The 26299-nt window shown below is 42.2% G+C and overlaps 2 protein-coding genes across 2 annotated transcripts in view; both read left to right on the top strand.

Moving 5' to 3' along the window:
- The first annotated feature begins 299 nt into the window (after positions 1-299).
- cfap161 (cilia and flagella associated protein 161) lies at positions 300-5132 on the top strand. Its single transcript, XM_037452465.2, has 8 exons — positions 300-433; positions 1566-1655; positions 1750-1967; positions 2066-2147; positions 2449-2484; positions 2679-2801; positions 2891-2964; positions 3464-5132. Exons 1-8 carry the CDS (start codon positions 362-364, stop codon positions 3648-3650), a joined length of 882 nt encoding a protein of 293 aa, XP_037308362.2. The 5' UTR covers positions 300-361; the 3' UTR covers positions 3651-5132.
- Positions 5133-6961: 1829 nt separating this feature from the next.
- The window catches only part of igf1ra (insulin-like growth factor 1a receptor), a 63097-nt gene continuing 43759 nt past the window's right edge, over positions 6962-26299 (top strand). The window contains exons 1-2 of the mRNA XM_037450586.2: positions 6962-8069; positions 14728-15291. Of these exons, the coding sequence (XP_037306483.1) occupies positions 7964-8069; positions 14728-15291 (670 nt within the window). The 5' untranslated portion in view covers positions 6962-7963. The remainder of the gene's footprint in view (positions 8070-14727; positions 15292-26299) is intronic.

Raw genomic sequence — 26299 nt, 5'->3', positions numbered from 1 at the left:
TATTGTATTTTTCATTTTTGTATGTTTCTGAGGTAAATTGTAGTATGTTGATGATCACAAGAATGACGTGTTAATCCCAAATGTTTGGATCTACTCTACATGTGTGTTTTCACATGTGTTTACGTTTAAAAACTTATTATTTCACTCACAAAACGAGCAGAAATACCAAGAGATCTTGCTGTCCCTGGATATCCGTTACGGGACCAGCACGCCCTCTCGCGTCAATAGGCGAGAACTGACAGAAGATGACCGGTCGTCAGTTACCATAGAAACCACCATGCTAATGCTACCTTCATCAACGCAAACACCTAAAGGAGGTTTACGGTCAGCAGGATAACAAAAGTCAACCGCATTTTCCAGGATGGCTTATTCGAGTACTTACAGCAAAAAAGTGAAGTTGGGAAACTGGTTTCAAGAGAATCTTGTAGAAGAGGTTTGTTGAAAATATAACCCTTATGCTTTAGCTAACGTTAGTATAGCTTAAGGTAAATTCCATTACAAAACAGCTAGTGGCGAGTGATCTGCGTGGAGATGTAAACACAGGTTTACAAAGAAGCTGTATTCTCTTTTTTGCAGCTGACGTTAGTTTACCATAGGGATTTGAAATGGTAACTTAACGACAGTTTGATTGTAAGCCCATCAGTTTAACTGTGTGAAACGAACGTGGTATCCCAGCGGGCATTCTTCCTGTGAAAATACATTCAAAAGTGAAATTAACGATTATTATGAAACGTGGATAAGACATTGAACACATTAGACAGTGGTGCAATATTTCATTTGTTTGTTTCTATACTGTGCTGAAAATATTTAAACCGTATAAGTTAATCTTTCAAAATGCTCACAGCATGTAACAAATACCTTGTCATAGTTAATCATTAAAATATTCTCCACTCAGAGGACAAAGACTATGCGACACAGGTGTGAATTTGTTGTCTAAATAGAACATGCAGCCTGCCTATTGCTATATAAATAAAGTCTAGAACGTTGTGGGCTATTATATTGAGTTACATTAAGACTCCTCTACAAAAACATGTTCCGGGGTAGGTTTCTGGCGCTTTTATTGTGAAGAACATAAACGGAACTTGAGAGCAGTTCGGGGGGGAATAATTTAGCTTAACGTAATAAAGTTTCATGCGGCAAACTAGAAATTTGGCTCCTTTTCACATTTATCATACTACGGGTCTTTTACGCAGGAACAAAATCTCCCCATATTCTATTAAGTTAATAAAAAGAATTACGCTGCCGATCATCTCTCCACTTCCGTTTTGTCCTCCACCATAAAAGGCCCAGAAACTGCACTTGATCACGGTCTCGTACGATAACTCAATATAATAGCTAACATAAGTCAATACAATAGCTTACAATGTACACGTTTATTGTATTGTTTAATTCAGGTTAGCCTTGAGCTATTCAGTTTATTGTTTGCTATTAAGTTAGTTACTGTTTTGAATTCTGTTGATTCATGATTCCTAAGTGAGTCAGGAGTCACAGAGTTGACTGTGTTGTAAGCTATGAGTTTTTTTTGTATGCACGTTATTCATTGAAATATGTTGATGTTGTTCCAGGATGGTAAGAACGACTATCTCGAGAAAAAAGAGAGGGGTGAGCTTGTTACCCAAAAAGTAGACTTCCTCAAAATGAACATTTTAAGACCGGTAAAGAAATATATCTTGTCTAACACCACGAATAATTCCATAATGGTGATGATGGAGATGACACTGATAATATTGTTCCATGTTTTGTGTTTAGGTGAATCTTACTATGACAAATGATGGAAGACTGCACTTTGGGGATGTCGTGATGCTGGTCAACATGGGAGGAGAAAAGAGGGAGTGCAGTGCAGTGAGCATTAGAGCAGACATCGACAGTTTGAAGAGGATTCCTTCGGCTGGCATTAAAGCTCCATGTGGAGTCAGTGCAGGAGGCGATATTCAGGCCTGCGTGCGCACCGCGTTTATTATTACCAGGTACACGGGCATACACACTTAAAACCTAACAAAGTCAAATCAACACACGTTGCATAAACTCTCCCAGATGTAAACTTGTAATGTTGCTTGTATGCTAGTGTTGATGGCAGTCCTGAAGGATCCACTCTGCATTTTGAGCAAAGCTTTGCTTTAAAAACAACAAGTGGCTTTGCCGGTGGTGTAAGTAAATTGACACAGACACATGTATTTAAGTACTTTACAAAAATACTTATATAAGGAGCATTATGCAACCAGTGAAAACAGTTATGTAACGTTTAAGAAATGATTAACATTATTATAAACCCTGTTAAGGTTTTCCCTGTTGGGCTTGCGGGCATTGTCTTAATTATTTAGTTTACTGAATATGTGATTCTATTTTGCCGAATGCCTGTACGTCTGTTTCCATGTTTGTCTCTCTGTCTTTCTGTCTAGAAACTAAAAGTAACTGTGTTAACACTTTTCTCTTCTTCTCTCTTTACAGCTTTACCTGACAAGTGACACGCAAAGTTTTCAAAAGGTAATTTTGACATGAATTTGCGGAAGACATTTGAGTAGAATACATTGCACTGACCAACCACCATCTAAGAAGTTTAACAAAGCTGAGCTGTAAAAAAATGACATGCATCAAATTCACAATGCAGCAGCTTTGATTCACCTTTCATCTAGAGCCTCTCCAGTTCTATGTTTCATATCGTTGTGATTTATTTTTAGTGTGCCTTGAAGTCCAGGCTACAAGAAGTAAACTTGGACGACAGCGATTCCTTTATGGCATGGTGGAAGGCAGTCCACTTTGACCCCCAAGAAAGGCTTGAATATGAAGGACAGCCTGTTCCAGTAAGTACACAATGCATCCTAATGGTTAACTATTACATTACCTCTGTTGCATTTTGAATGTCCATGCAATCATGATCATTTTTCTACAGGCAAATGTGACCGTGCTGATCAAACACTGCAAGACAAACCAGGCTCTTGCTGTTCTGGGAGATCATGTGCTTTGGTATTTACTATTTTCATTCTAAATGTAACCTAAATTGCATTTGTTAAATGTGATAGAAAGGCTTTCAATTTGCTGTCTGTTGTCAATTTTGAGGTCTACTTAGGCACAAATAATATATAAATATGTGAGATGGTCGAGCAAAACAACTGTATTGTTGATGTAAGTGCGTAATAAAGACACATATATACCTTGATATAAGTCAGCTAATTGTAGGATAAGGAAACTTTAAGGGATAAGGGACTTTTATTTTTACAGTGAAGTGAAAAGCTCTGAATCAGTCAGTTGCCACCTTGAGATGAATCAGCTTTCTTAACCCAAATAACATATTTGATACTATTAAAAATATAACAGAAATGCAACATGCCGATTCACTTTGACCAAGCTGCATTTCACAGCTTCTCAAAAGACAATGACCTCCAGTATGGAAACGAAAAATCCTGTCACAATGCCTGCCTGCTTGCCATCTGTCATTCGGTATGTAACAGATGTGTCTCTGCAGGACCACATATGACAAAGGGTATGAGCTGACGGCTCACACCTTCCTGGACTCGCACAAAGCCGAGCAGGACAACAACCACTGGATACTTTGCACCTCTGACTCTGCAGGGAAAGGGCCCCTAATTCTCAGCCAGCCTCTGTCAGCGGCAAACAGCGAGGAGCTTCCACTTGCAAACCCTGATGTCTAATCTACAGTAACACAGTTCACTCGCGTGCAGTAGTACAATAACGGCAGATGGATACTAGATCACTGATAAAACTTTAACCCTTTTAAAATGAAGCTTGATTTTGTTATATTTGGGTCCTTTTTTTCTTCTAGTACAAAAATATTCCAGGATAAACTTCAGCCTGCAGGTTAAGGTTATAAGATACACATTAGCCAGCCATACTGCCGGCTTTGTTGAAACAACCATTTGATATTTTCCCTAAAAACAACACTTCGACTGTTTTGGTTTAGCAGTTTTTTGAAACAAATAAAAGCATTTTCTATGATAACACACAGCAGAAGAAGAGGCAACAGCTTTGGTGCTAACTTATTATACTGATCAAAAACATGGTCTGACCTTTTGAAAAGGTTGGTTTCTTGTTTTGTTCAAGTAGTAAAGCCACCAAGTGCTTTGTTTGTATTTTCAGCCTCACAGACACAATGAAATGTATATTTTCACTTAACCTGCTTATCTTCATATCGTGACTTGTTGTAGCCTTGCACTTATCTCAGCGTGCATTGGAGTAGTTGCAGGGTAGACACAAAGTCTACAAATATTTTTGTTACTTCCGAAAATACAGATTGTTGCTTGTTGCACTCAAATACACAACAAAGTCAATCAACACAGCAAATAAATATTCCACATTCTGTATGAATTGCTGCAAAGTGTTTATTTTTCACTTTGACTAACTGACATTGTTAGTATTAGTAGTGTAAAATAAGGGAAAGGCTGCAAGGGATTGCACTGGTTTAGGTTTACCACAGCGACTATGAAGATAACTGTAACTGTAACTTCATAAATCATGGACACAGAGTTTGAGTTGTTCTTGCCAGAGAAAGGCACACTTTGTATTTGTGCATACTCATACGGTGCTAACAGTCCAAATGCATATAGCTGGCAGATTATATTATGCAACAGTGTTATTTTTTCCCACCAGGGCTGTGTCATACACTCAAAGGCGGATTGTTGGTCTATCTGGGCCTAAGGGTAGACATTATCTAGGACATATTCACACTAACAGACAAGTTAGACATGTTCTCTTAATCTCAACTGCTTGTTCGGTGACTGTGGGAGGGATTTGTACACTTTTGTCAGGACGAGTAGAGTGCAAAGTAAAACGGGACGTCTACCAAAAGAAATTTACATTTAATAAATACATTTTTAAAAATCACAGTGTTGAATTTAGGCGGAATTAATGCATTTGTGTATTTTAGATCAGACAACATGTTTAGTTAAGTACTTACGAGCAAGGAAAATGCCACAGGGTGACTGTGTGTCTGAAAAGAGTCCTGGTGATGATCATTAAATCAAACAATTTTGGTGGTACATTTGCCTGCTTTCAAATATTTTGCCTCGTTCGCCCCCGCTGTTTGATTTTGATTTCGATGCCATTGGCATGACCTTAAAAAGCGTCTTCCCTTGCCATTATTCTTTTCCTCTCAACCCTGACTGTCTCTTTCTCCACCTCTGTCTGCTCCTCTCGTTTCCACTCCTGTTCTCTAAGACTGGAACCAGACAGGGAAGGTCCGGCCACTGGCCCTGCACGACCTCACGCAGACCTGGCTGTCAGTGTTAGGCATTGGTTTCTGTGGCGGCGGCAGTTATGTCCTCAATGGACTCTGTGCTGCTGTCCTCAGCATCCATGTTTACACAAAACATATACAACGACTACGACTTTGAGGAAGCAGGTGTGTGTGTGTGTGTGTGTGTGTGTGTGTGTTTGTGTTGTGCATAATCGGAAGTAACAGCAATTTTATTGCCCTGCTACTCTCAGAGCGGGAGCTGCAGCTGGTGATCCGTGTGAGCGTGCAGTATTCTTCCCGTTCAGGACCCTCGCCATGCTCTCCTCTGTGACCTGGATGGTTTCAGTGTCCTGGCTGGTGGAGCTCCTACCAACCAGTCTGCACATTTCTAACATGTGCTTTACATGTGTTTAATATTCAGGGAGGCATTGAAGTGTGCTGGGCTTCTTTTCACATCATCCGAATCCTCTTTAAATTAACCTCTTTTGATTTCCTTCACTGGTTACACAAACATTTTTCAGTCTTATCCAGTTAAACCGTTTCAGTAAATGAAGCTTGACGTAAGAGGTGTTTAGTTTTTGTACTTTCAAAGGATGTATAAAGGACTGAGGGGACAAAGTAATCCCATTTATGATGCAATACTTGAGACGCAAAGGTTGAGTACTCCACTCCATTATGGCAGTTTTGACTTGATGTCCAAGTGCAATACAGCTGCAGTGCGCCCTGTGTAACAGCAGAGGGCAGCACCTAAACATTTATTTCTGGTAAGTATATGTAAACAAAAGCAATACGAGAAACCAACATATATCTTTAAATGTATTGGGATTTAAAAATATATAAGAAGATCGTGATCCGGGATCTACCTTTTCACCAAGGGAATTTTAATGCTAGAATAATTATTCTTATTATGTCATAATCCAAATACCTGTTCATCGCTCACTGAGGTGCTGCGTAGTCCGATGAATAAACGACGAATCCTGGCCATGCGATCCTCTCCTGAAAACGAGGGATCCATGTCAGGCTTTACTGTTGACCCGGGACGATGGCGTAGACTGATGGTACAGCTCCAATGCGCGAAATGGACTTCATGGTACTGAAATCCTAGACGAAGCATGTTCACCACCCCCCCCCTCCCGGTACGAAAAAACTACACGACCAGCACCGATCTAAGGGAATACTTCATTTAAATCCTCCTCTTGATGGAAAAAACAATGACTGATGGTGGTACTCTAGTAACTTCACAGGTCAGTTGTTGCATTTCTGGAGGAATCGATTGTTGGGAGCAAATTAAGTTGAACGTAATACTTATATTATGAAAAACAGCAATTATATACATCTCTCAGACACAAATCTTTTCAGTGAACAACCCTGGAATAAATGAAAATTAGGTGGATGCTGCGTCAAGTAAACACAACTATGTAAAGAATATGAACCACGATAAAAAATAATATAATAATAAAATATGTAAACTGAAATATGACGTTTGAGTAGCCTACATATTGTTACAGTGACCCCAAAAACATTTTAGAAAAAGGTTAAAAAGAACACAAGTAGAGCATGACTTTAACTATGGCATTCATAACAAGGCGGTTGTTCAGCCCGGGGACCCCCAGGTGGGGCAGCGCGGAATTAGCACCTGGCGCCTCATTTAGCGGTGCGATGGGATATTTTTTTAGGGGGGGGGGGGGGGGGATCAGTTCTTCCTAATCCAGCCCGGGTGTTCCGACCTGCTCCCCGGCCACTTGATCCGTAACACTGTGCGTTTCTATGGGAGAGAGAGAGAGCGAGAGAGAGAAGCCGACTCTTGTTTACAGCAGAGATCCCACGGAGGAACGCGGACCCGCAACACTGCGTTAACTCAGGGTGAACCGTAGGACTTCAGCCTCTGGATACACACGCAACGGGACTCTCTGTATGCGCTCTTTCATTCTTTTTTTCTTTTTTCTTTAAAAAAAACGAGGAATAAAGAGAAAACACTCATAAACGAGCAACTCCTTGTGGACACGTTCTGCCTCCCAACCGAGGTCGTGTGACGCCGAGGAGCTGGAGATCCGTTCTCTCTTGCGTGGCACACACGTCTTGTGTTTTCCTAGTCCGACCCGGGGAGCTTGGGGTTTAAGAGAAAATTGTCACCGAGGGCCGTGGCTGCTTCGTGGGGCTTCGGGAGCCTGCGCTGTCTGGATGGGATAAGCCAAAGGAGAGGAGGAGAAAAAAAGGGGGTTTTCATTCATTTTCCACCTCGCGGCCACCACCCTGTGGATCTGGACGTGTTTTCTGCCCCGGTCCTTCCCACGTACACAACAACCACAGGGGGATCCGCGATAGCAACACTGGCGTTCATTTATTGCAGTGGAAAAGGCTGCAAATAACTACATTTAGTCGGCTATTGGTTGCATTGTTATTGTCGGGCCTGATTGCACTGTGAGCGCACTGCTGTTTTCAAGAGATGGAGACTGAAGATGGGGATTACCATCATTTATCCAGTCAAATCACTGGCTTGTGTGCCATACCAGCCCACGTCAAAGTATCCTGTGATTGGCAAAAATAACAAACTGTTTTAGTCTCTCTTTGTTTTTAATCCTTCAAAGGAATATCTTGTTCCTGCGATTTTGCAGCGTAAATCCTGGACGCCACGCATTTTCAGGCTACCACAGAGCCCCCCTTTTTTGGGCTGCAGACATTTGTTTTGCATATTTTTGTTCATATTGTTCTTTGCAGGCCTGATGTGTAGAATTATTTAATTCCATCCCTGCCTTTTTTTAACGAAGAATAATGTTGAAGAGCATGAGCTGTGACACACGGATGTGTAGCGCGACCTTGTTTTGGGGGCTGATGCTCTCCGTCTCTACTATCTGCATCTGGTCCACACATGGAGAGAGTGAGTATTTTTCACTATCATATCTTGTTAAAGTTTATTGTTACGCATGGGTTGACATGTGCTATTTGGGGCGGGGGGGGGGGGGGGTTCTTGGTTCAACCTCTTGTATTGCAGTCGTTTGCTGACTGGTGGAATGAATACTAAGTAGGTTATTTATGAAAAACAATAACAGGGGAACCTTTTTTTAACATTCGGTCCAAGATACTCAATGTGACAAACCTAATGAGCACATAGCTACCGGTTTGCCCATTTTGACTTGCATGTTAGCTGAGCACCATGTGGCACAGCTGCGCGTCAGTAGGTTACCACATTCACGCAACATCTGCTTTATTGTGCGCCATATCGCCTCATTCGTTGAAGCTGCTTTGATGATTAGAAGCTATGGATGCCGTAATATTCATGTTAGACACCCAGGGAGCAACGGGATGAATCTAGGGACCACGGCTGAAGGTTACTACAACCATGTGGCCATTTTGCATTTCGTGGCGTCGCTGCGCATGGAAAAAAAGCCTAAATCAGGCACAAACATTTTGTTCTTTAAAAATGCCATAATTAAAAAAAAGAAACCACAAAAAAAAGGCAAAATATTAAAAGGCTTACTTCAGCCGACTATTTTCCCTAACAGCGCGGATGATTAAACACACCGTAGGTCGATGTCTCCAAAGCCCCTCGGTAACATTACTCCGTGTGAAGCTATGTGGCGTCTGGATGAACACACACGAGCTCCTGCGCGCAGGCACGTTTCTTATCCAGTCCTCACCTCGCCTTCCCACCACTGGAAACACTGGGGGAGAAATTGGCTCTTTGTGAGAGAAAAACAAGGCATTTTAGCATCGATACAATTTACGATTCAGAGAGGTTTATTGAAATAAAAAACCGTTTTATTTTCTCTGTTAAGATTTCTGTTTGATTTGCTTCATGTACTTTACCAGCTAATAACCTACGGGCACTGATTTCTTTCTCTTTGAAGATGACCACATGTTAGAGGATTCAAAGTACTTCCTGTTTAGTCGTGTTAAAGTTCTTGATTTAAATTTTTTGTTTCAAGGTCTAATATTTAAAATGCACCTATCAAGGCTTCGGCCAGCATGTTGTTCATTACCTTTAAAATAAACTCAATACTCTTTGATGGTGGAAGACTATTTGGCTTTTCGGTTAAAACGCTTTTAATACGATGTTGTACAAATATAATGCCAAATCCGCCTTTTAGAAAGTCTAAACTAGCTGCAATTTCAGAAACGATACAGCAAACTTTTCCCCTTGTGCACAGAGATCGTGCGTCCGCTTAACTTGGGTGGCAAGATCTGTTTTTGTGTTTTTATTGTGTTGCATAACTTCCGTACTAATTTGTCTGTTTCCTAAGCGGAGTGGGGATGGTGGAGATGCCTCGACATGGGAAGGAGACACATAGACTGACCTATATTAGCATTAAAATAGAAGGAAAAAACTTTTTTTTGTCCCACTGACCATTGGTCAGACCCCAGCCACGCAGGGGAGCTTTTCTGTCCCACCCCCCTGAGTTGATGAGACAACCACGACTGCACAGGAGGGGGCCTGGGAGCAAAGTGGCTGCTCTCACATGTTGATGCTTTGTGGTGTATAATACATAACGCCTTTCAGAACAACGCATTAAGAGCCAACCACATCTATAATCACTTGGTGGAAAATCACAGATAGCTTTTGCTGGTCACACGGAGCCGTCTCCTGTACACCGCGATGCGCTTAACTCCCTGACTTGGCACCGTTTCTATTAGTGTTAAAAATAGATGTCAGAAACAACACTGGCCCAGGGGTTGTGAGTACAGACGGCGTCTGTCCTGTTCCACGAGGGCACGCCGGTGTTCTTGTTTAGTTATATATGATGGCACACGTTGCTCTTGAAAACTTGAATGGCGGCATAAATAATCAAACGTCAGCAGGAATCGTGCTTGACAGACACCCCGTCCCATTGCTCCATTTGGTGTCGTGATCCGGGAGTGACTGATAAAAAATATATCTATATGTGTGTATATATAGATTCATGTTTATTTTTTTAAACTGACAGGGACAGTGTGGCAGGCATAGATTCAAACCAACATGCCAGTAGCTCACATATGACTGCTGTAACTCTACTCCAAGGTGCCCTACTCCATCTTGTGATCAGGGGCGACATGGCTACATGCACCACCCCCTCACCCGCCCCTCCAGCACGGGTCACCCCCTCCATACTCCTGGCTTGGCCTGATGCAGGAACGCCCCCTGCCAAGTGGAGTCTGTGTTAACAGCCCTATGTTGTGCGTATTGGTGTGTTTCTGTGCATGTATGATCGTTCATTGTGCAGCTCTGTGTGTACTGCGGCAGGACTCTGCGTGACAGCCTGAGTCAGTGGCGTGCCCCCCCCCCGCATAAGGACGTTAAAGTGTGTCACTGGGCTAGTTTGTGAGAGTGCAGTGAAACGCTGTCGTGCAGCTCCTCCAGGCTGCCAGCTGAGGTTCACAATGCTTAATTAAACACTCTGGTTCAAGTGGCCTGCTTTGGATTACGCAGTCTCTGGCCAACCGCACATACATACTCGTAGGCTGACGAGATATATATATATATATATATATATACACACACACACCATGGAGGCCCTGGAGTTAACCTAACAGACACACAAGCAATGTTAGGAAACATTATATTTGGTTGACTCCCAGAAAGGATTTTATGCTACAATATACCCATGAAAGTAATACATTTATAACCACACTTACACACTAATAAAAGTTCCTTATTTTGAAGGTTTCGTACTGACCTTCATTTGTTGAGAGCCATTTCCCCTTGATAAAAATATCTGCAAACCATGCAAGCAATGAAATGGAAGCAGTAAATTAAAAGTGGTTGTTCACGATGATCATGTTGTACTGTTGGCGTTTAAAAGGTATGTTACCTCGTGCCCTCTCTCCTTATTTTGGAACGAGTGGGGGGGATTTTTTGAGTGAGATTTGTTGTGATGGACAGTGTAGTGTTACTGTTTGGGGTTTTTAGTGAAACTTGAGCCACAGTGTTTGAAGTAAGGTCCACTGAGGGGAAGTGGCCCACCAGACTGCTGGTCAGATGACTTCCAGTGTGCTGGGGATTAGGGCCACTTGATGTGGCAGGTGTGAGGGGATCTTACCGCACTTCCCGTTCCCTCGCTGCATCAACAAGTACTGGATTTTAGTGGGACCTTTTTTTCTGTTCATGTTCCTATGGTTCAGTTAGTTAAATCTTCACTGTGTGTCATGCCATATTATTCACATCAATACACACTTTTCAAAGCGAATGCTAAGCCAATGAAATAAAAAAATGATCACACATTCACACTCGCACACATTATACAAAATTTAATTTAGTCTATTCGCAGCCTATTTGGAGCCATGTGAGGTGAAAACCGTGCAGTGTAGTATTTTCAAAACCAATACAATATATATGTATAAAATATTAGAAATAATAGTGGTTTTACTTAAATTTAATGCAATACAATTTATTTGTATCATTTGTATCCTCCTACTTGTTTTTGTTTTTTACCTCAAAAGGGCATTGCTACACAAAAAACTTGCTAAAAAAAAGATTCTTCAGTAAAAATACAAAACATTTGCAGGCCTCTGTGTGATAATGTGTTTTTTATGATCCCAAAAATAATAGTTACAAACATGTTACATTTTAACTATTCAGTAGAATTTTCTAATAACCTTGATGGAATTTACAGCTGTTAGTCAGTCTCTGGTCTTTTTGATGACCGTTAGCATTATTATTATGGTCTGAAAGTCATTTTTCTTCCAGCCAAGACTTGGTGATGGAGTATATTTACATAGAAGGTGTTTCATGATTCTGAATCATAATTGATGTGAAGTTAAGATAAACAGTGACCATTAGCTTTGGCTTAATTTGACTGACTCAGAGTTGTGTGTGCATGTGCGTGCGTGCGTGTGTGTGAGAGATGACATTTCCCTGGAGGGCAAGGGCAAGGTTTATCAATCATACGCAGGAGCCGTTGGATTGCATTACGCTGTGAAGATATGTGTGTTTACTCAGCAGTGTGAACACCAAAGGGAGGCACACACATGCGGTCATATCCCTCTTTGTGCACAACGCTGCAAAAGGTTCACTACTTGGTCACTGGTGTGTGTATATATATATATATATATATATATATATATATATATATATATATATATACAGTACCAGTCAAAACTTTGGACACACTTTCTCGGGGAATTGAAAAAGAAAATGTGTCTAAACTTATGACTGTTATTGTATATGAGAAAAATACTTTCTCTTTCGACCACTTCTTCCTGTTGATGTAGCGATAGACGCATTTGTTATCCACATTTGGTTCAAGCATTGTTGTCTTCACAATAAATGGATTGAGTGGAAAGAAAGAGAGAAGCCTGAACAGTTTATATTTAAGACTTTTGGTTTTTGGTTTGAGACAACATTCTACTCAATCCTTTTCCAAGGAAATGATTGACATTCCTGGTGCTTTACATACTTAATGAGTAGAACGAGGGATTCACAAAGAGGGGAGGTTTCTTTCATTCTGCATTTATTTGCTCTGTTCTTCTTTGCATCAGATTTTAGTAAACATCTAATTGGAGATGGTGATGAAAGGACAGGAATAACAACCAGAAATACTGATATATTTACATTTAGGTTTTTCGGTTGGGTTTTTATGCCAGTAGGGCCCCTCATTGCTACGCATGGGGGAAACATTATCTCTCATTCTTCAAGTGTCTTTTTGCCCCCTACCCCTCCCCCCATTCTCTGCCCAGACGCCCTCTGATTTTAATAATGCCCTCGTCAGGAAGTGGAGCCGAGAGTTTCTCTTTACCAACAAACAAATTAGTCTTTGTATTGGAGCGGCTCCACCCCTCCTCCCTCTCCCTCCGGCTGCCGGAGAAGCCGGGAGAAAATTCTCAATGAAACAAAGAAGACATGCACTCTGATGGCTCACAAGTGGAGCCCAGGGGCATTGGTGTTGATTGGAGAAAGCAAATACAATTTTCTTGTGGAGTAATCGTTTCCGCTCTAAATTTGGAGAAGTGAAGGACCCTGACAGGACCAAATATAGCCACCTAAACCACATAAACAATGCAACCTCTATTTTTGGAAGAATAGTTTGAACGGAGAACTTAAAAGATGCTCTTTTTGTTTCTGCTGAAGGGAATTTAATTTACTCACAGGGACGTTTTGACACACATCATTTCAATATATACAAGAGAAGACCCTTTTGTCATTTACATTTTTTTCCATACAACCATATTAGAAAGCCATCTGGTGGCACAGTATTTATTTTAGCTCTTGAAACAGTTCAGCTCTTTGCGTTATCCCCAGGGATTTAAAAAGGATCAAAGACTTTGATTGAAAACATGCCTGTTTGTCTTTTGGACAGTGTCTCTCACTGCATTGGTCTGACAAGCCTCTGTAAGAACATAACAGGTTTAACCAAGGAGCTCATATGTCAAGGCATTTACTGTACTGACTGTTGAACCTTCTTTTAGACCGTTCAAAATATTATGCAACCTGTTGCTCTCAGTATGGGCCCCTTCTGTAAATATTCAACGCATTTATTGTTCATAAATATTTCAATGTGTGTATGTAAGATAGTTTAAATTAGTTTAATTTAATGGACAAATTATTTAAATCACAGTCTGATGACATGAGTACTCCTGTAAAGTGAAGCCAAAAAACGTTTTGCCGGCTGTACAATAGTTCATCAATAGACGTTTAATCAATTTAATCTTGCATCCAGTGTTGTGTCTTTGGTTATGTGTTAATGTAGCAGTGAGGGGCTCGTGATTAGCTTGCGCGGTTGTGTGAGCAGGATTTGGATACCGCTGCTGGCTCTTTGAGACTTCAGAGTCTCAAAACCGCTGCTTTACAGTCAACTACGGTTAAAACGGGCAGCAATATATTGGCTAAAAGCTTAAAATAGTTATCCAAGAGTAGCGGTTTAGTAGTTAAAATAGTTAGCTGAAAGTAACCTTTAAAGTAGCTGTTAATCAACAACTTCTAGTTGTAATTATTTTTGACTATCTAAAAATAAGGTTAAAGTTCCCACTCTCAAGACGTGCAAATGTCTTGCACACTTTGGTATAAACATTTCTGCATTTAAAATGTTTCAATCTGATTAAACAAAGATTCAGCAATTCGATAAAGGTTTTTTTGCAACATGATAGTGGAGTCGATGAAACGGCCCTAGATCTCGCTTCATTAGACAAGGCTTTGAAGGTCTTTCAGCCTACAAAGCTAATGAAACCACTGCGTTAGAGCACAATGACCGTGTGTGGTTTTTGAGAGCGCCCCATGCGCTGGTTTCGATTGTTATTTTTCAAAGGCCGAGGTATGGCTCATTCAAACGCTGGGGTTATCTGAGGGGACCAAGTTCAGTTTGTACTTGATATGATGGATACAAATAAACATGGTCTTTCAACGTTTTAACCTTCTGAAATTCATTGTAAATATATTTTAATTTTTCGTTTTATACAATGTAGCTTGAACATTTAAAAAAAAATATTCTGGCAAAAGTAATTTTTTCCAGCAATTGCTGTGTTTCCTACCAAACATTTGTTACTTTAATTTCGGATGCAAAAGAAAATATGTAATTCTCTCGATTGTACATAAACCTTCATGTGTCATCTTTCTCTGTCTATTCCAGTCTGTGGTCCGAGCATCGACATCCGCAACGACATTGAGGAGTTTAAGCGGCTGCTGAACTGTACGGTGGTGGAAGGCTACCTGCAGATCCTCCTCATCAACGACAAGACCAACAACATCCAGCAGGAGGCCTTTCGCTCCCTCACTTTCCCAAAGCTGACCGTCATCACAGACTACCTGCTGCTGTTTCGTGTCTCGGGCCTGGACAGTCTCAGCATGCTCTTCCCCAACCTGAGCGTCATACGTGGGCGAAATCTCTTCTACAACTACGCCCTGGTAATCTACGAGATGACCAGCCTGAAGGACATCGGCCTGTACAACCTAAGAAACATCACTCGAGGAGCCATGCGGATTGAGAAGAACCCGGAGCTCTGCTACCTGGACTCCGTGGACTGGTCTCTCATTATGGATGCTGAGTTTAACAACATCATCAACGGGAACAAGAAGGCGAAGGAGTGCGACAATGTCTGCCCAGGCATCATGGAGGATAACCCTCTTTGTCGGAGAACGTCGTTCAATGACAACCTCGACTACCGCTGTTGGACCTCCAGTCAGTGCCAGAAAGGTAACCTGAGTTATGTTCAGTCTTGGTTTTATATTTAATCACAGCACATGAACGAAGCAGCTTTAGATGTTACGATCCCAAAACACATTTTGATTTTAAACAGAAAATTGGCAACATTTTGTCTCCAGTCTCACAACCATTCTGAGTTGTGCATTTTTTTGTTCACTAGAGAACAAATCCCATGAACCTATGCAGGTCGTTCCTTCATTTCCGTCAGGCGGCAGGATAATCCACTAGCCAAACATTTCCCCTCTGTTCATTATGGAGACCTTGTCTTCAGATCAGGCTATTTGTGGAGTGAAGGACAACTGCAATATAGAGCAGTAGGTATCAGAAAGGCATACTCAGCTGAGGTTAATGCTGCTCTGCCAAGAAATGAGCTTGTCTACCTGTCTGGACCTTTTCAGCTAAATATTTGCCTAGGGACTTTTTTTTGCAATTTATGAAAAGGGTTATATTGAAGAATTCAGTGGAGTGTATTCCTTGTATAACTTTGGCACCGCTGCACGGTGATGCATTTTTAAAAACAGTTCAGAGCAGGGTCATGTCGTCAATCTATTCACACCGCTCTCACGGCAAGTGTGCAGCTTGTGGCAACATCTACACCGCTGTTACTCTCTCCGATTACAGAGGGAGAGACAGCTTGTGCATTTTGATTAGAAATTGGGACAAGCAGATCAGCTGTCTCATGCCCCTTCAAATCTACTGTAGCATGCAGTTCCAGCCTTTTTAAATGTTTTCCTCCGGCCTGTTTAGCACAGAAAAGCTAATGAAAATTTGGTTGAATGTCATGCATCTTGCCTGTATTGCCTTTCATGCAGATATTGCAGAAGACTATATTTTATTTCTTTAGTTAAACAGATCATGTCAACCTAGACTGTAGTTTGGGCAAAAGAAACTTGTTTCCGACTCCTGCTGACTGTCGTTTTTTTCTCAGTTCTCTCATCTGTGTTAAAGAATGGTGGGAAAGTTCCTCTAGCTCTTTAATCAAAGACCTGTGTACAACTTCCACAGTCAGTCGGGAGCCTTAAACCCCACCCTCCTTCATCCCTGGGGGCCCTCGGAACAAATAGTGGAAATCAAGCTTGTGTCTTTTGCCTGGTGATAACTAACTCTTTTGAAATTACGTTTTACATTTATTTTCTACGCCTCTGTTCATTCTTCTCTACACTGACCTGTCGGAGATCCCTGCATGTTGTTATCAATCCCGTAATCTATATACTGTTGTACATGGATTTTGAAATAGTTTTCAGGTTTTATATGAACACCGTTGTTCATAAAATGAAAATATGTCCTGTGTACGTTGTGAATGACCTTTTTAAGACTCTCGGCGTGTAGTGTTTTGGAGTCGGTGGTTCTCATGCCTACGACTTGAGAGACTATTGTTTGAACCGGTTCACTTCTCTGTGAGGCCGAGGTCGGGGTAAATGCATTAGAGGGCCCTGAGGTCTCAAGGCTGCAGATAAAAGCTCTGGGGAATAACGCAGTGGGAAAAAAAGGAGGAGTTTACTGATGCAATAATAGAACAGAATGAAGCTAGAGCAAGCCTGTAAATATTTCAGGCTTCATGCAGATAACATTTCTCACCCTGTCTTTTTATGTCGTGATGCGTCTACCTCTCTACATCCTGCTTAAGATTACTCTCCCCTCCCTCCAGCCCTGTGCATAATTGTCTTGTTTTTCACCAGTACAGATGTTCCATCAAGGGCATTCCGTGGTTTTTATAGTCAATATGGCCCGGTCTGCTCTTTAATTACACCACACAAGGAGGGAGTGCAGCACAGTACTTTAGCTTCACGGGGCAACAAAACTCCTCTTTCCACATGTTTTTCCACCAAACAGACACCTTTTTTTCACGCAGCAGTTTTGGGTGTATTTGATCTACATATGATGCTGGACAGAAAAAAATAAAAAGTGAATTATCTACATGTGGCTCAATGGAAGTGTGCGGGAGTGACAGTGGCGGCATGTGCCAGATTGCGGCAGAGCTTCTGGGTTCTTTTCAGTGGCATGCAGCGATGGGAAGAGGAGCTCTGACTGAGGAGCGATACGCAGGAGCAGGGTGAGGGGGAAATGTCAGACAAATGTCAAGTGTACAACAGCAAGCTCTCACTAAACCAGTTGGAAAATGTGCCTGTCACTCCACATTTGCGCCCCCCTCCCCACACTCCTCTTTCTACCCCCCGCATTCTTGCTCCCAAATCCTCCATATGTTCCCTGCTGTGTCTGTGTGTCGCTGCCTCACTAACACTCCTCTTCGCTGAGCCTCCTCACCTGAACCCGGTTAGTGTTTCCTCTATCTTCCCCCTCACTCTTTTCTGCGGGGCTTATCAGCGGCTGTTAACAACTCTGGCTGTCAGATGTCTCTGCTCTGCTCTCACAGCCAAGTGTCTTGTTTGGCCGTGGATCCTTTGCCATAGCACACTGTTTGCTTAGAGCTTTGGGGGATCCCATGACCGAAAACTGGCCTGCTTCAAATACTGTGTTGGAATTGGTGCAGTGTCCGTTTTAAGTTTTAGTGCCAGAGGGATAGTGATGTAACTTGAAATGTGAGGTAAGGTGAGTCCTGTTATGCCACAAACCCTGGTATTTAATACAGAAGAACAATAGAAAAGCGATATCCTTGTAGAGCCGTAGCAGTAGGGAGCTCCACACTGGCCTGGTAGACTTTAGCGTTCGATAGTATGTTTGCTCCCTCCTTGACAGAGATTAACTTCATGTGTTTGGTATGAGGCCACTTCACAGTAGAATACATTTTTCAGTGATCTCTTTAAATGGAGCTTTCTGATTTCCCTCCACGGTCTGTGGCACTCAGCCCAAATCCCATTGGTTCCGACTTGTGAGTTTTTTTTAATCGGGTCAAAATGCACACTGTCATTTGTTTTACAGTAATCTTTCTGCTTTAGTGCACTAACCAGTATTTATAGCACCAGGATGGGATACGTTTAACACCTCAAAAAGTACTGTTCCCATCTTCATCATAATATAGGACGTATAATATAGGACGCTGGGCGTTGGCTACACAGACAATTCAAGAATTTGTTGTTTGTTTTTGTCTGTACTTGAAATCCAATGACAATAAGAAAACTACACAATATAGTATATAATATATTTAAAAAAAAAAGGTTTCATCCAACTAACCGTTAATCACAATAAATTTCATTCAAGTTGTTTTGCTGACTCTCCATGCTAATTAATTTATTGAAAATATTTTTGACAAGAACACGATTTAATCAAAAAACAGAATGCAAATGCTCCTTTCCCCTCAGAGGCTTTTGTGAATTGATTTTCTGGAGCCACCACATAGCTCATGCATCTTAGTGTCATGATTAGTTGCAGAAAGATCGAAACGAGTTGAAATTATGCTCCACTTAGGCTGGCTAAGAGCTACATTTATTGATACCGTAGGAATAAGGTGTGCATGTTAGGTTTAGTAGAATGAGGCTGCCCCTTTAAGTAAAAAAGGTAGAAATTCCTGTTACCTTACTTACTGCAGATGTGAGGGGATAGAGGTGGAAACACAGCACAGGCTGTATGTGCAGGGCCATACAGAGAAACTGTTTGTTGGCCATAAGACGGATGATATTGATGTTGTGTTTGATTGAGGTGGCCGTGCACCACGGCAGGCCGAGTTCTTATGATCATCTATCGTTTTTGGTTTAACCAACATCCAACAGCAGACACAAGGAAGCTTTTACATTTTTAATGGCTTGTTCTGAGGCTTATAAAACCTATGTATATAACCTCGGGTTATAGGGACAGGATGTAGAAGTGGACTCAAGTTCCACTTTTGATAGTACGGTGCTTTCCTGGGGGCACGTTTGGCACAATGACTCAGTACTCATACATCCAATGTTTCCACCCAGCATGAGCCGCTGCTCCATTTTGTACTTGAGCTTCGGCAGCGTGCCACTGTGAAGGGATGGCACTCATGTGGACCAAACCCATTCATTCCTGCCCTCCCACAAACACGTGACAAAATGTGGAAGAGTCAGATTCTCCGTCATGTTCTCCACTAGCATGCTCATGTTTTCTTTCTGTCCACCGGGTCATCGGTGCGGCTTCCCAGCGTCGACCTGTACCTTTTTAACTGCTCAACACTTTCTACGTTAGTATAGACGCAGACTTCAGGAGGTCAAATTCAACACGTGAGACCCACTCATTCTGTATAGTTTACTCTTGTTTGTTTGTGTGCACGCTCTTGTTGCTGTTGGTTACCCGGAGGACTGGGAACTATTGATTTAGTGTTACAACTCTGCGGTGTCGTTGATACAAATGCATTAGAGCAGAGGTCTCCTCAACAGGGGGTCCGCGGAAGTGACTGCAGGAGGGGGGGGGTCGCAAAACTTTTGGTTAATAAGAAAATTCTTTTACATTTCTTGAATTGTTTTAAGTTTTTTTTCCACAAATGTACATGTCTTCACAATAAAAAATGACTATTTGTGAAAGGCCTTTTAATATATATTGTCAGCTTTCAGTAGTTCTTTCTCTGGTGTGTCATGTTTTACATCACATCAACCTTGGAAAACAAGGTTTTTAAACAGAACAGCCGCCGTCGGAAATATTGGTTTTTTTTTTTTTTAGTTTAACCTATTTGGTCTCTCTTTAAACTTGGTAAAAACTCATTTTGAGCAATGTATGGATGCAGCTTCGATGCAATTAGTGGCTGAGTGCGTCATTTTTTCTATCACCGTTGAGCCCAGGTGGAGCCCACGAAAACCAATGGCTACTGCAGAGTTCCTGGTCCGAGGGATTAATAAGTAGGAAAATGACTTCTGTTGAAAGATCTACCCACAGGGTTTAATTAATTTGTACCATTGGCTTTCACCTTTCTAATAGTGTGCGTGTGTGTGTCTATTGTTTATTCTTTTTGTCCTGGTACAGTCCATCTACATCCCTGCACCCTCCCTCCTGTGACTCTGCCATATTTTCTCCCATCTAGGTCACATTTATGTATTCAATTCTTGGGAACAGACAATGTTATTACATTCACCTGAAACAGAAACCGTTTGCACTCCGTTCCTAGAACCTAAGCCCTCGTGAAGCAAAGGGAAAACTCAGTTTGGTTTCTGCTCGATTTGGTTTTATTGGTTGCTTTTGGACTTTTGAGAGGCCTGCAACACGAATGGCATGTGTGATTAGTCAGAATGGAATCCTTTTGCCTCACGCTTAAATTTGTCTTGACTTCTTCCCAAATGCAAAATTGTAACATATTATATTTACCTCACTGCTTGATTTAGAGGTGAAATTAATGAAAAGCCACACACATGTCTGCTGCTATTACTAAGTTTTAATATCAACAGTGGAGTCTTTCTCTGGATAGTTTATATTCCATTATTGCAAGTTGGCAAAGTTCATTCATGAACACATGCTAATACAGTGTGTTATTGTCCATGTATGAACAGCATGGTGCATTGTCCATTGATGGCCCGTGCCTTGAGTTTATCCAACTCCTGTCCACTGTGGCCTACAAAGGACTCTTCTCAAAGCGCTGACAGACCTCTTTTCCTACGTTTCCTCTCATAGACTTGATTGACTAAATTGGACCGTGTGTCATGCTGCCTGCCTCCGAAGACACTCTCTCACCGGCACGCAGACACTCATGCACAGACATACACATGGACTCTATCTCCTCATGTGCCATCAACCTTCGTTTCCTAAGCTTCTGCCGTGTTTGTGACTGTGCCTGCAGTATTTGTTTCTGTGTGTGTGTGTGTGTGTGTGTGTGTGTGTGTGTGCGTGCGTGCGCCATCCAAGTGTGTATTGTCGGCTTGAAGCCTATTTGAGCCACCCAGTGCCTCTGGTGATAGGCATCTTGCTGCCTTCTGGCATGTACAGCTGGAAGCTGTGACTCATCCTTTGCTCTCACCACTCATTCATAAATCCGGGTGAATAGGATAACTTGATTATAACTGGTAGGAGGAGCTCTTTCTCCCATCTGAGCCTGCCCTTGGCGCTGGATCCTTGCCTATCCCTCAATACAGTGGAGGCACAACCAGCCATTTACTCACTGCTGGGCTGTCTTGGCATTGCCTCCTGGAGGATGATGCGCCATGCGTGCAAGTAAGCTGTGAGAGGATGGGTTGATTCCGCAGACGAGGATGTGGAGGAGGGATGTGTGCTTGCGTACACCTCTCTCTCACTCATTCTCTCCCTCTTTTCCTCTCACTCACAGAGGAGAGTATCAGCCTGTGCCAGAATAGTTTGTCAGGTTCACTGAGGTCCTAGAAACACTGCTCCTCTATTTTCCATCCCTGTTGTGTGTGTGTGTGTGTGAAAAGGAGGCGGGGTGGGGGATCTGATCTGATCCCTCTACCTTTCCCTCAACACATGGCTGAATGTGTTTCTTTGAAAACAGATCCACTTCCCAGGGGCATGTCCGTGTATGTTGATGCGGGATGTAGTAGTAGCTTAGGTACTAAATAAACTTGCAGTTACACACAAACATTGAATAAGGATACATCTTTATCAATCGTCTAGTTATCAATGTGATTTTATAAAAAGCTGTATCCTGCAGCTGCTAAATGCAGGGTACTACCATTAATCTATTGTGTGTGTGTGTGTGTGTGTGTGTGCGTGCATCTGTAAAATAGATATACGCAGGCCTCAGCATGCCGGCAGTGTTTGGCCATCTGTTCTTTTTCTGAGTGTGCACAATGAGGAGGTAAAAGAACATCATAAAATTACAAAGGTAATGTCATGAATTACACAACTAAATGAAATGCTTGGGTAAAAAAACACACTTACCCTCCAACCCTTTCTTTCAGTTCCCTCTTTGACAGTAGGAAGATTGACATTATTTTACCGCCAGAGTTCTGATCACGTCAGCTTTTTACAAATCTTTCCCTGTATGTCTTTTAGTGTCAACAATTCATAAAGCGGCCCGGCTGGTCTTTTGTCATTACTCTGCTTTCCATCGACGACCTTGACCGTGTCTGGTGCCTCCGCTTCCTCTCACTTCTCAGCTTGTTTGGGTGGGATCCCCAGGGCCTTGTGCAGTTGTCAGCACGCAGCCTAATGGGCACAGGTGGCTGGGGCTCCTCGGCCTTCTCCACTCCTCTTGTCATGACTCTCTTGGCAGACCGGCAGCTCCCTGGCCATCTGCCTCAGAGGGCCACTCAAACACGGCAGTCAGCAGTTGGTGCTTTGTCAGCAACGGGGTGGCCCAGGATGAAATATGGCTCTCAACTTTGAAATACGGCTCCTTCTGTAGAGAAATCCAGCGGCGTGTGAAGTGCCGGAGACGCGCTGATGCGCTGCCAGAATTCAGTGTATTTCTTCTTCCCGTAGACACGGATGTAAACACAATTTTATTAATGTTGACTCAAAGTGATGACATGTGTCTGGGTCATCCCTGGTTGCCTCATCTCTGGCCACAGGAGGCGTAGGGAGGACGCGGGGTTCGGTTGAGGAGACACCGTACAGCTGTACTGCACTAGGCGGCAGTCACACAGCAGCTTGTTACTGTGTCAGATAAATATAGAGGTCTCAGGAGAGCCCCACTGCAGCTCTATCTTTGCCTGCTGCTTGGGGGGAAGGAAAAGGCTGCGTCACCTGGGAGCTGCCACCATCCTCATTCATCCTTGCTAAATTGGCTTTGGACTCGCAAGACTTTAAAGATTATTGTGACTCTATGTGGCCAGATAGGATAAGGTAAGGTGACACAACAGTTTTGTTACTGTTTTCATAGGAGACCTACATGGCAACACAGTGCTGACCCATAATGAGATCCTTTAGACTAGGGTATAGTAAGAATGAACAACGTGACAAGTGAACAGTTTTCCAGTAGGCTTATGGGTTAGGGTTCCATTATTTGTGATACGTGAGTAACTTCTTTTCAATGTGGAGCTTACCTAAGGAGATCATTGACCCCCCCCCCCGCCCTTTGTTTGTGTCTGCGTACTATGCATCCTCCTGTGGTAGCGTGGCTCCACAGGTCTGCTGCGGATGGAGCACAGTGGATGCTTGGTGGATGTATATTAGCACTCCTGTCATCTGCTGCGTCTTCATCCTTCGTCTTCTTGTGTCTCTGATGAGAGTGAATGGGTGATAAACGTCCAGCAGACCTTTTGAAGTCCTGGTTTGGACTCACCCACACCCACTGTCGTTGGTGCATCGCTCACAGAGACAATGCTTGCGGGGCTTGTTTGCACTTGAGTATGCGTCAGGAATCTCCTCTCTCCCTGTGGCTGGCTGATAAACATGACACACACTGGCCCTACAGCCTGCATGTAAACGCCCCTTCTCATTCATTAGGTATTACTCACACTCATTTACTCAGCGCAGCCTTTTCTTCGCTATAGCCATCAGCTTGCTTTGGCTTTTGTTCCGATAAACCTCACTTTTCAACTGTGATGTGTTTTGGAAATGCCATGACTTGCTGTTGATGACTAATACAGGATCCACCATCCCACCATGATCCGGTAAAAGAATAGACTTTGGTATTTGCTGTGTTGAGGTCCGTGTCCCAGCACTTCCCACCAGTGAGACGCTGTTCCGTCCCATATGTATTGTGAGCACTTTTTCAGGCCAGACATGTACTTGCTTGTAAAAAGCTTGTTATTGCATTCCACCGAGCTCCCTCCATAATGTATGGTATTATCTTCCAAACCTTTACTCTCTTTTGTCCTGCTCCTCTGTATGGGGTAATGACACAGATGCTCCTATTTAGGAAAACCCCTCAAACTTCATCCTGCTCTGATTACTAAGTTGTTTTCCCAGCCGGTAATGGAGGGACTTCAGGCTTGCAGCTACAATATGGATATACATCCATACATATATATCAAAAATATCGGATTTCATAAACATAATGATTCAATATTTTGGCAGGGAGGCAGATACATTGACAAAAGAGGAGCAGGGATCAATTCATAACTAGGAGCTTATCGTTCCTTCTGTTCATGGAAATAGCTTTCCGTAAAAAGGAGAGTAACAAGAATTTTCATATATGTAAATGCCACATTAAGGCAAGCTGTGTTGTTTTCTTATGTTACAGTGAACAAAACTAACAAGTTCTCTTTAGTTCCTGAAGTTTCTATTGCCACATTTCCACAGCATGTTTGGCCTTCTCTGTTTATATTTGCTTTGAGGAATTAGTTTCAACCTTTCGAGCATCTGGTTCCTGGCAACGTCCGCGAGTGAGTCTCCCACCACACAACCACTAAAGAAAAAGTGGTGGGTTAGTGAAGGATATCCCGGCAGCGCTAGTAACAATTCTTTATGACCAGTTACTTGTCTGCTGTGTGTCCCGCCTGAGCCCCAACTGAGGTGGTACCAATAAAGTCCTGTGTCCCATCTACAACTATTGCTATTGGAAAACAGCAAAGGTTCTATTGAGTGGAAAAGTGCCATACCTTGCAGTGGAAATTATGTTCCATGTGAAGGCAATTCTTTGTACCTTTTTGGTATACATAATAACTTCACCGGGTGTAGTGCTATTTTCTTTTCCTCTATTTTCTTTTCCTTTTCAATATCGCAATAAACCTAGTTGTTAAGAAATAATAGAATAGCTGAATCTCAATGGTTGTTGTGAAACAACTACATTCCAGACATGCTTTTGACATTCTTTTGTTCATAAGGCTTTATCCAAATCGGATTGGACGTCTTAACTCTGTTTGAGAGCTCAAACACAAAAGAACGGTTTTCACAGCAACTTTTTAATGGTCTAAGGTTAGATTTGTTTGCATTTAAAACTCAACTCGAATGTCTCATCCTGAAAACTAATCCGGACCAAGGAGGCGTGTGAGAGGGGATGTGCGTCACTGCCCTCTGGCATGTGTCTAGCATGTAGCGTATGCACTTTATGTGTCTGTCTGCACCTCTCACAAAGTAGCTTTTGTTCAAGGAACTGTAGCATTGTGACTCTAATGTTTTTGCTCTCCGACTGCCAGTCATTCATCCGCACTGTGGAGTCAAATTTCATTGACCTCAAATTTATACATGTAGGGATTTTTCCCTCCTTTCTTCTTCCCATGCCACTTAACCAATGACTAGCTAATTTTATTTACATCCGACTCATCAGGGAGTGCCACCAGCTTGCCAGTGTTCCAAGCCCAAAGATCATCTACATTATACCACACAAATGCTAACAAACGACTCAAGTTATTATTATATTACACTCAAAAAACACCTACAAAACTTGATTGTTCTAGTTCTTTGATAGAAACTCTTTACACCTTAGGCCTTTTTCATTTATTGTCATCCATGCATTCACCTGCATTGAAAAATACACTTTATTACAAGATGAATTTTTGAAGGCACCACTTACTTGATATTGTTGACAAGTGCCAGTTTACACAATGGCTGTACAAAGTATTCAAAATATTTAGGTCTGACATCCTGTTTACAATGTAGCAAATGAAGCCAACTCTCTTTTTATTTCCTCTGGGACATGGGCATTCATCCTGCCATTTGGAGCTTGTTGCCAAGTTCACGCTATCCATTGAACCGCAGTCTGCTTCTCTGACACGCCGTGACTTTGTATGTGCATGAGAACAGAAAATAGATAATGCTGGAAGTGAGAAGTATGTATATAACGACAATCCATAACTCATCTTCAACTACAATAATGTGAGCAGTCACTTCAATAGTGGGACTTATTTGGACCCTTATCGGTAACACCTGAAAAGATACGAAAAGGTACTGAGGCATGATTGCAGCAGTTGTATTTCTATGAGCCTGGGCACCTTCTGGTTATAAAACCACCTTGCTCCTCCCTGGTTTGAGATGCCATATAGAATCACAACCCTGGAAGCTTCTACACACTAGTATACAAGTACACTGGCCAATATTTTAAACCAGCCTAAAGTGGCTGGTTTAATTACACAATTGTAATGGAAAAACATTTTTCAGACCACCAGAGATGCCTTTTTGAAACCAAGGTATTTCAGTTCAATCAACATAGCAGCACAGACTAGCTTTTTGTTTCATCAGAGTGTAAATATCAAAGGAACCGTTATGTAATGTAAATGCGTGCTCTTTGATACTGCCGTGGAGACAGACACCTCTG

Source organism: Pungitius pungitius, chromosome 6 (genome assembly GCF_949316345.1).
Source record: "Pungitius pungitius chromosome 6, fPunPun2.1, whole genome shotgun sequence".
Lineage (NCBI taxonomy): Eukaryota > Metazoa > Chordata > Actinopteri > Perciformes > Gasterosteidae > Pungitius > Pungitius pungitius.
The sequence above is the reverse complement of the archived record's forward strand: the minus strand, read 5'-3'. Positions and strand labels throughout refer to the sequence as shown.

Coding starts and splice junctions, on each gene's coding strand:
- cfap161 (XM_037452465.2), top strand. CDS start 362: ATGGCTTATTCGAGTACTTACAGCAAAAAAGTGAAGTTGGGAAACTGG. Junction 434..1,565: donor AAGAGAATCTTGTAGAAGAG/GTTTGTTGAAAA, acceptor ATGTTGTTCCAG/GATGGTAAGAACGACTATCT. Junction 2,485..2,678: donor ACACGCAAAGTTTTCAAAAG/GTAATTTTGACA, acceptor ATTTATTTTTAG/TGTGCCTTGAAGTCCAGGCT.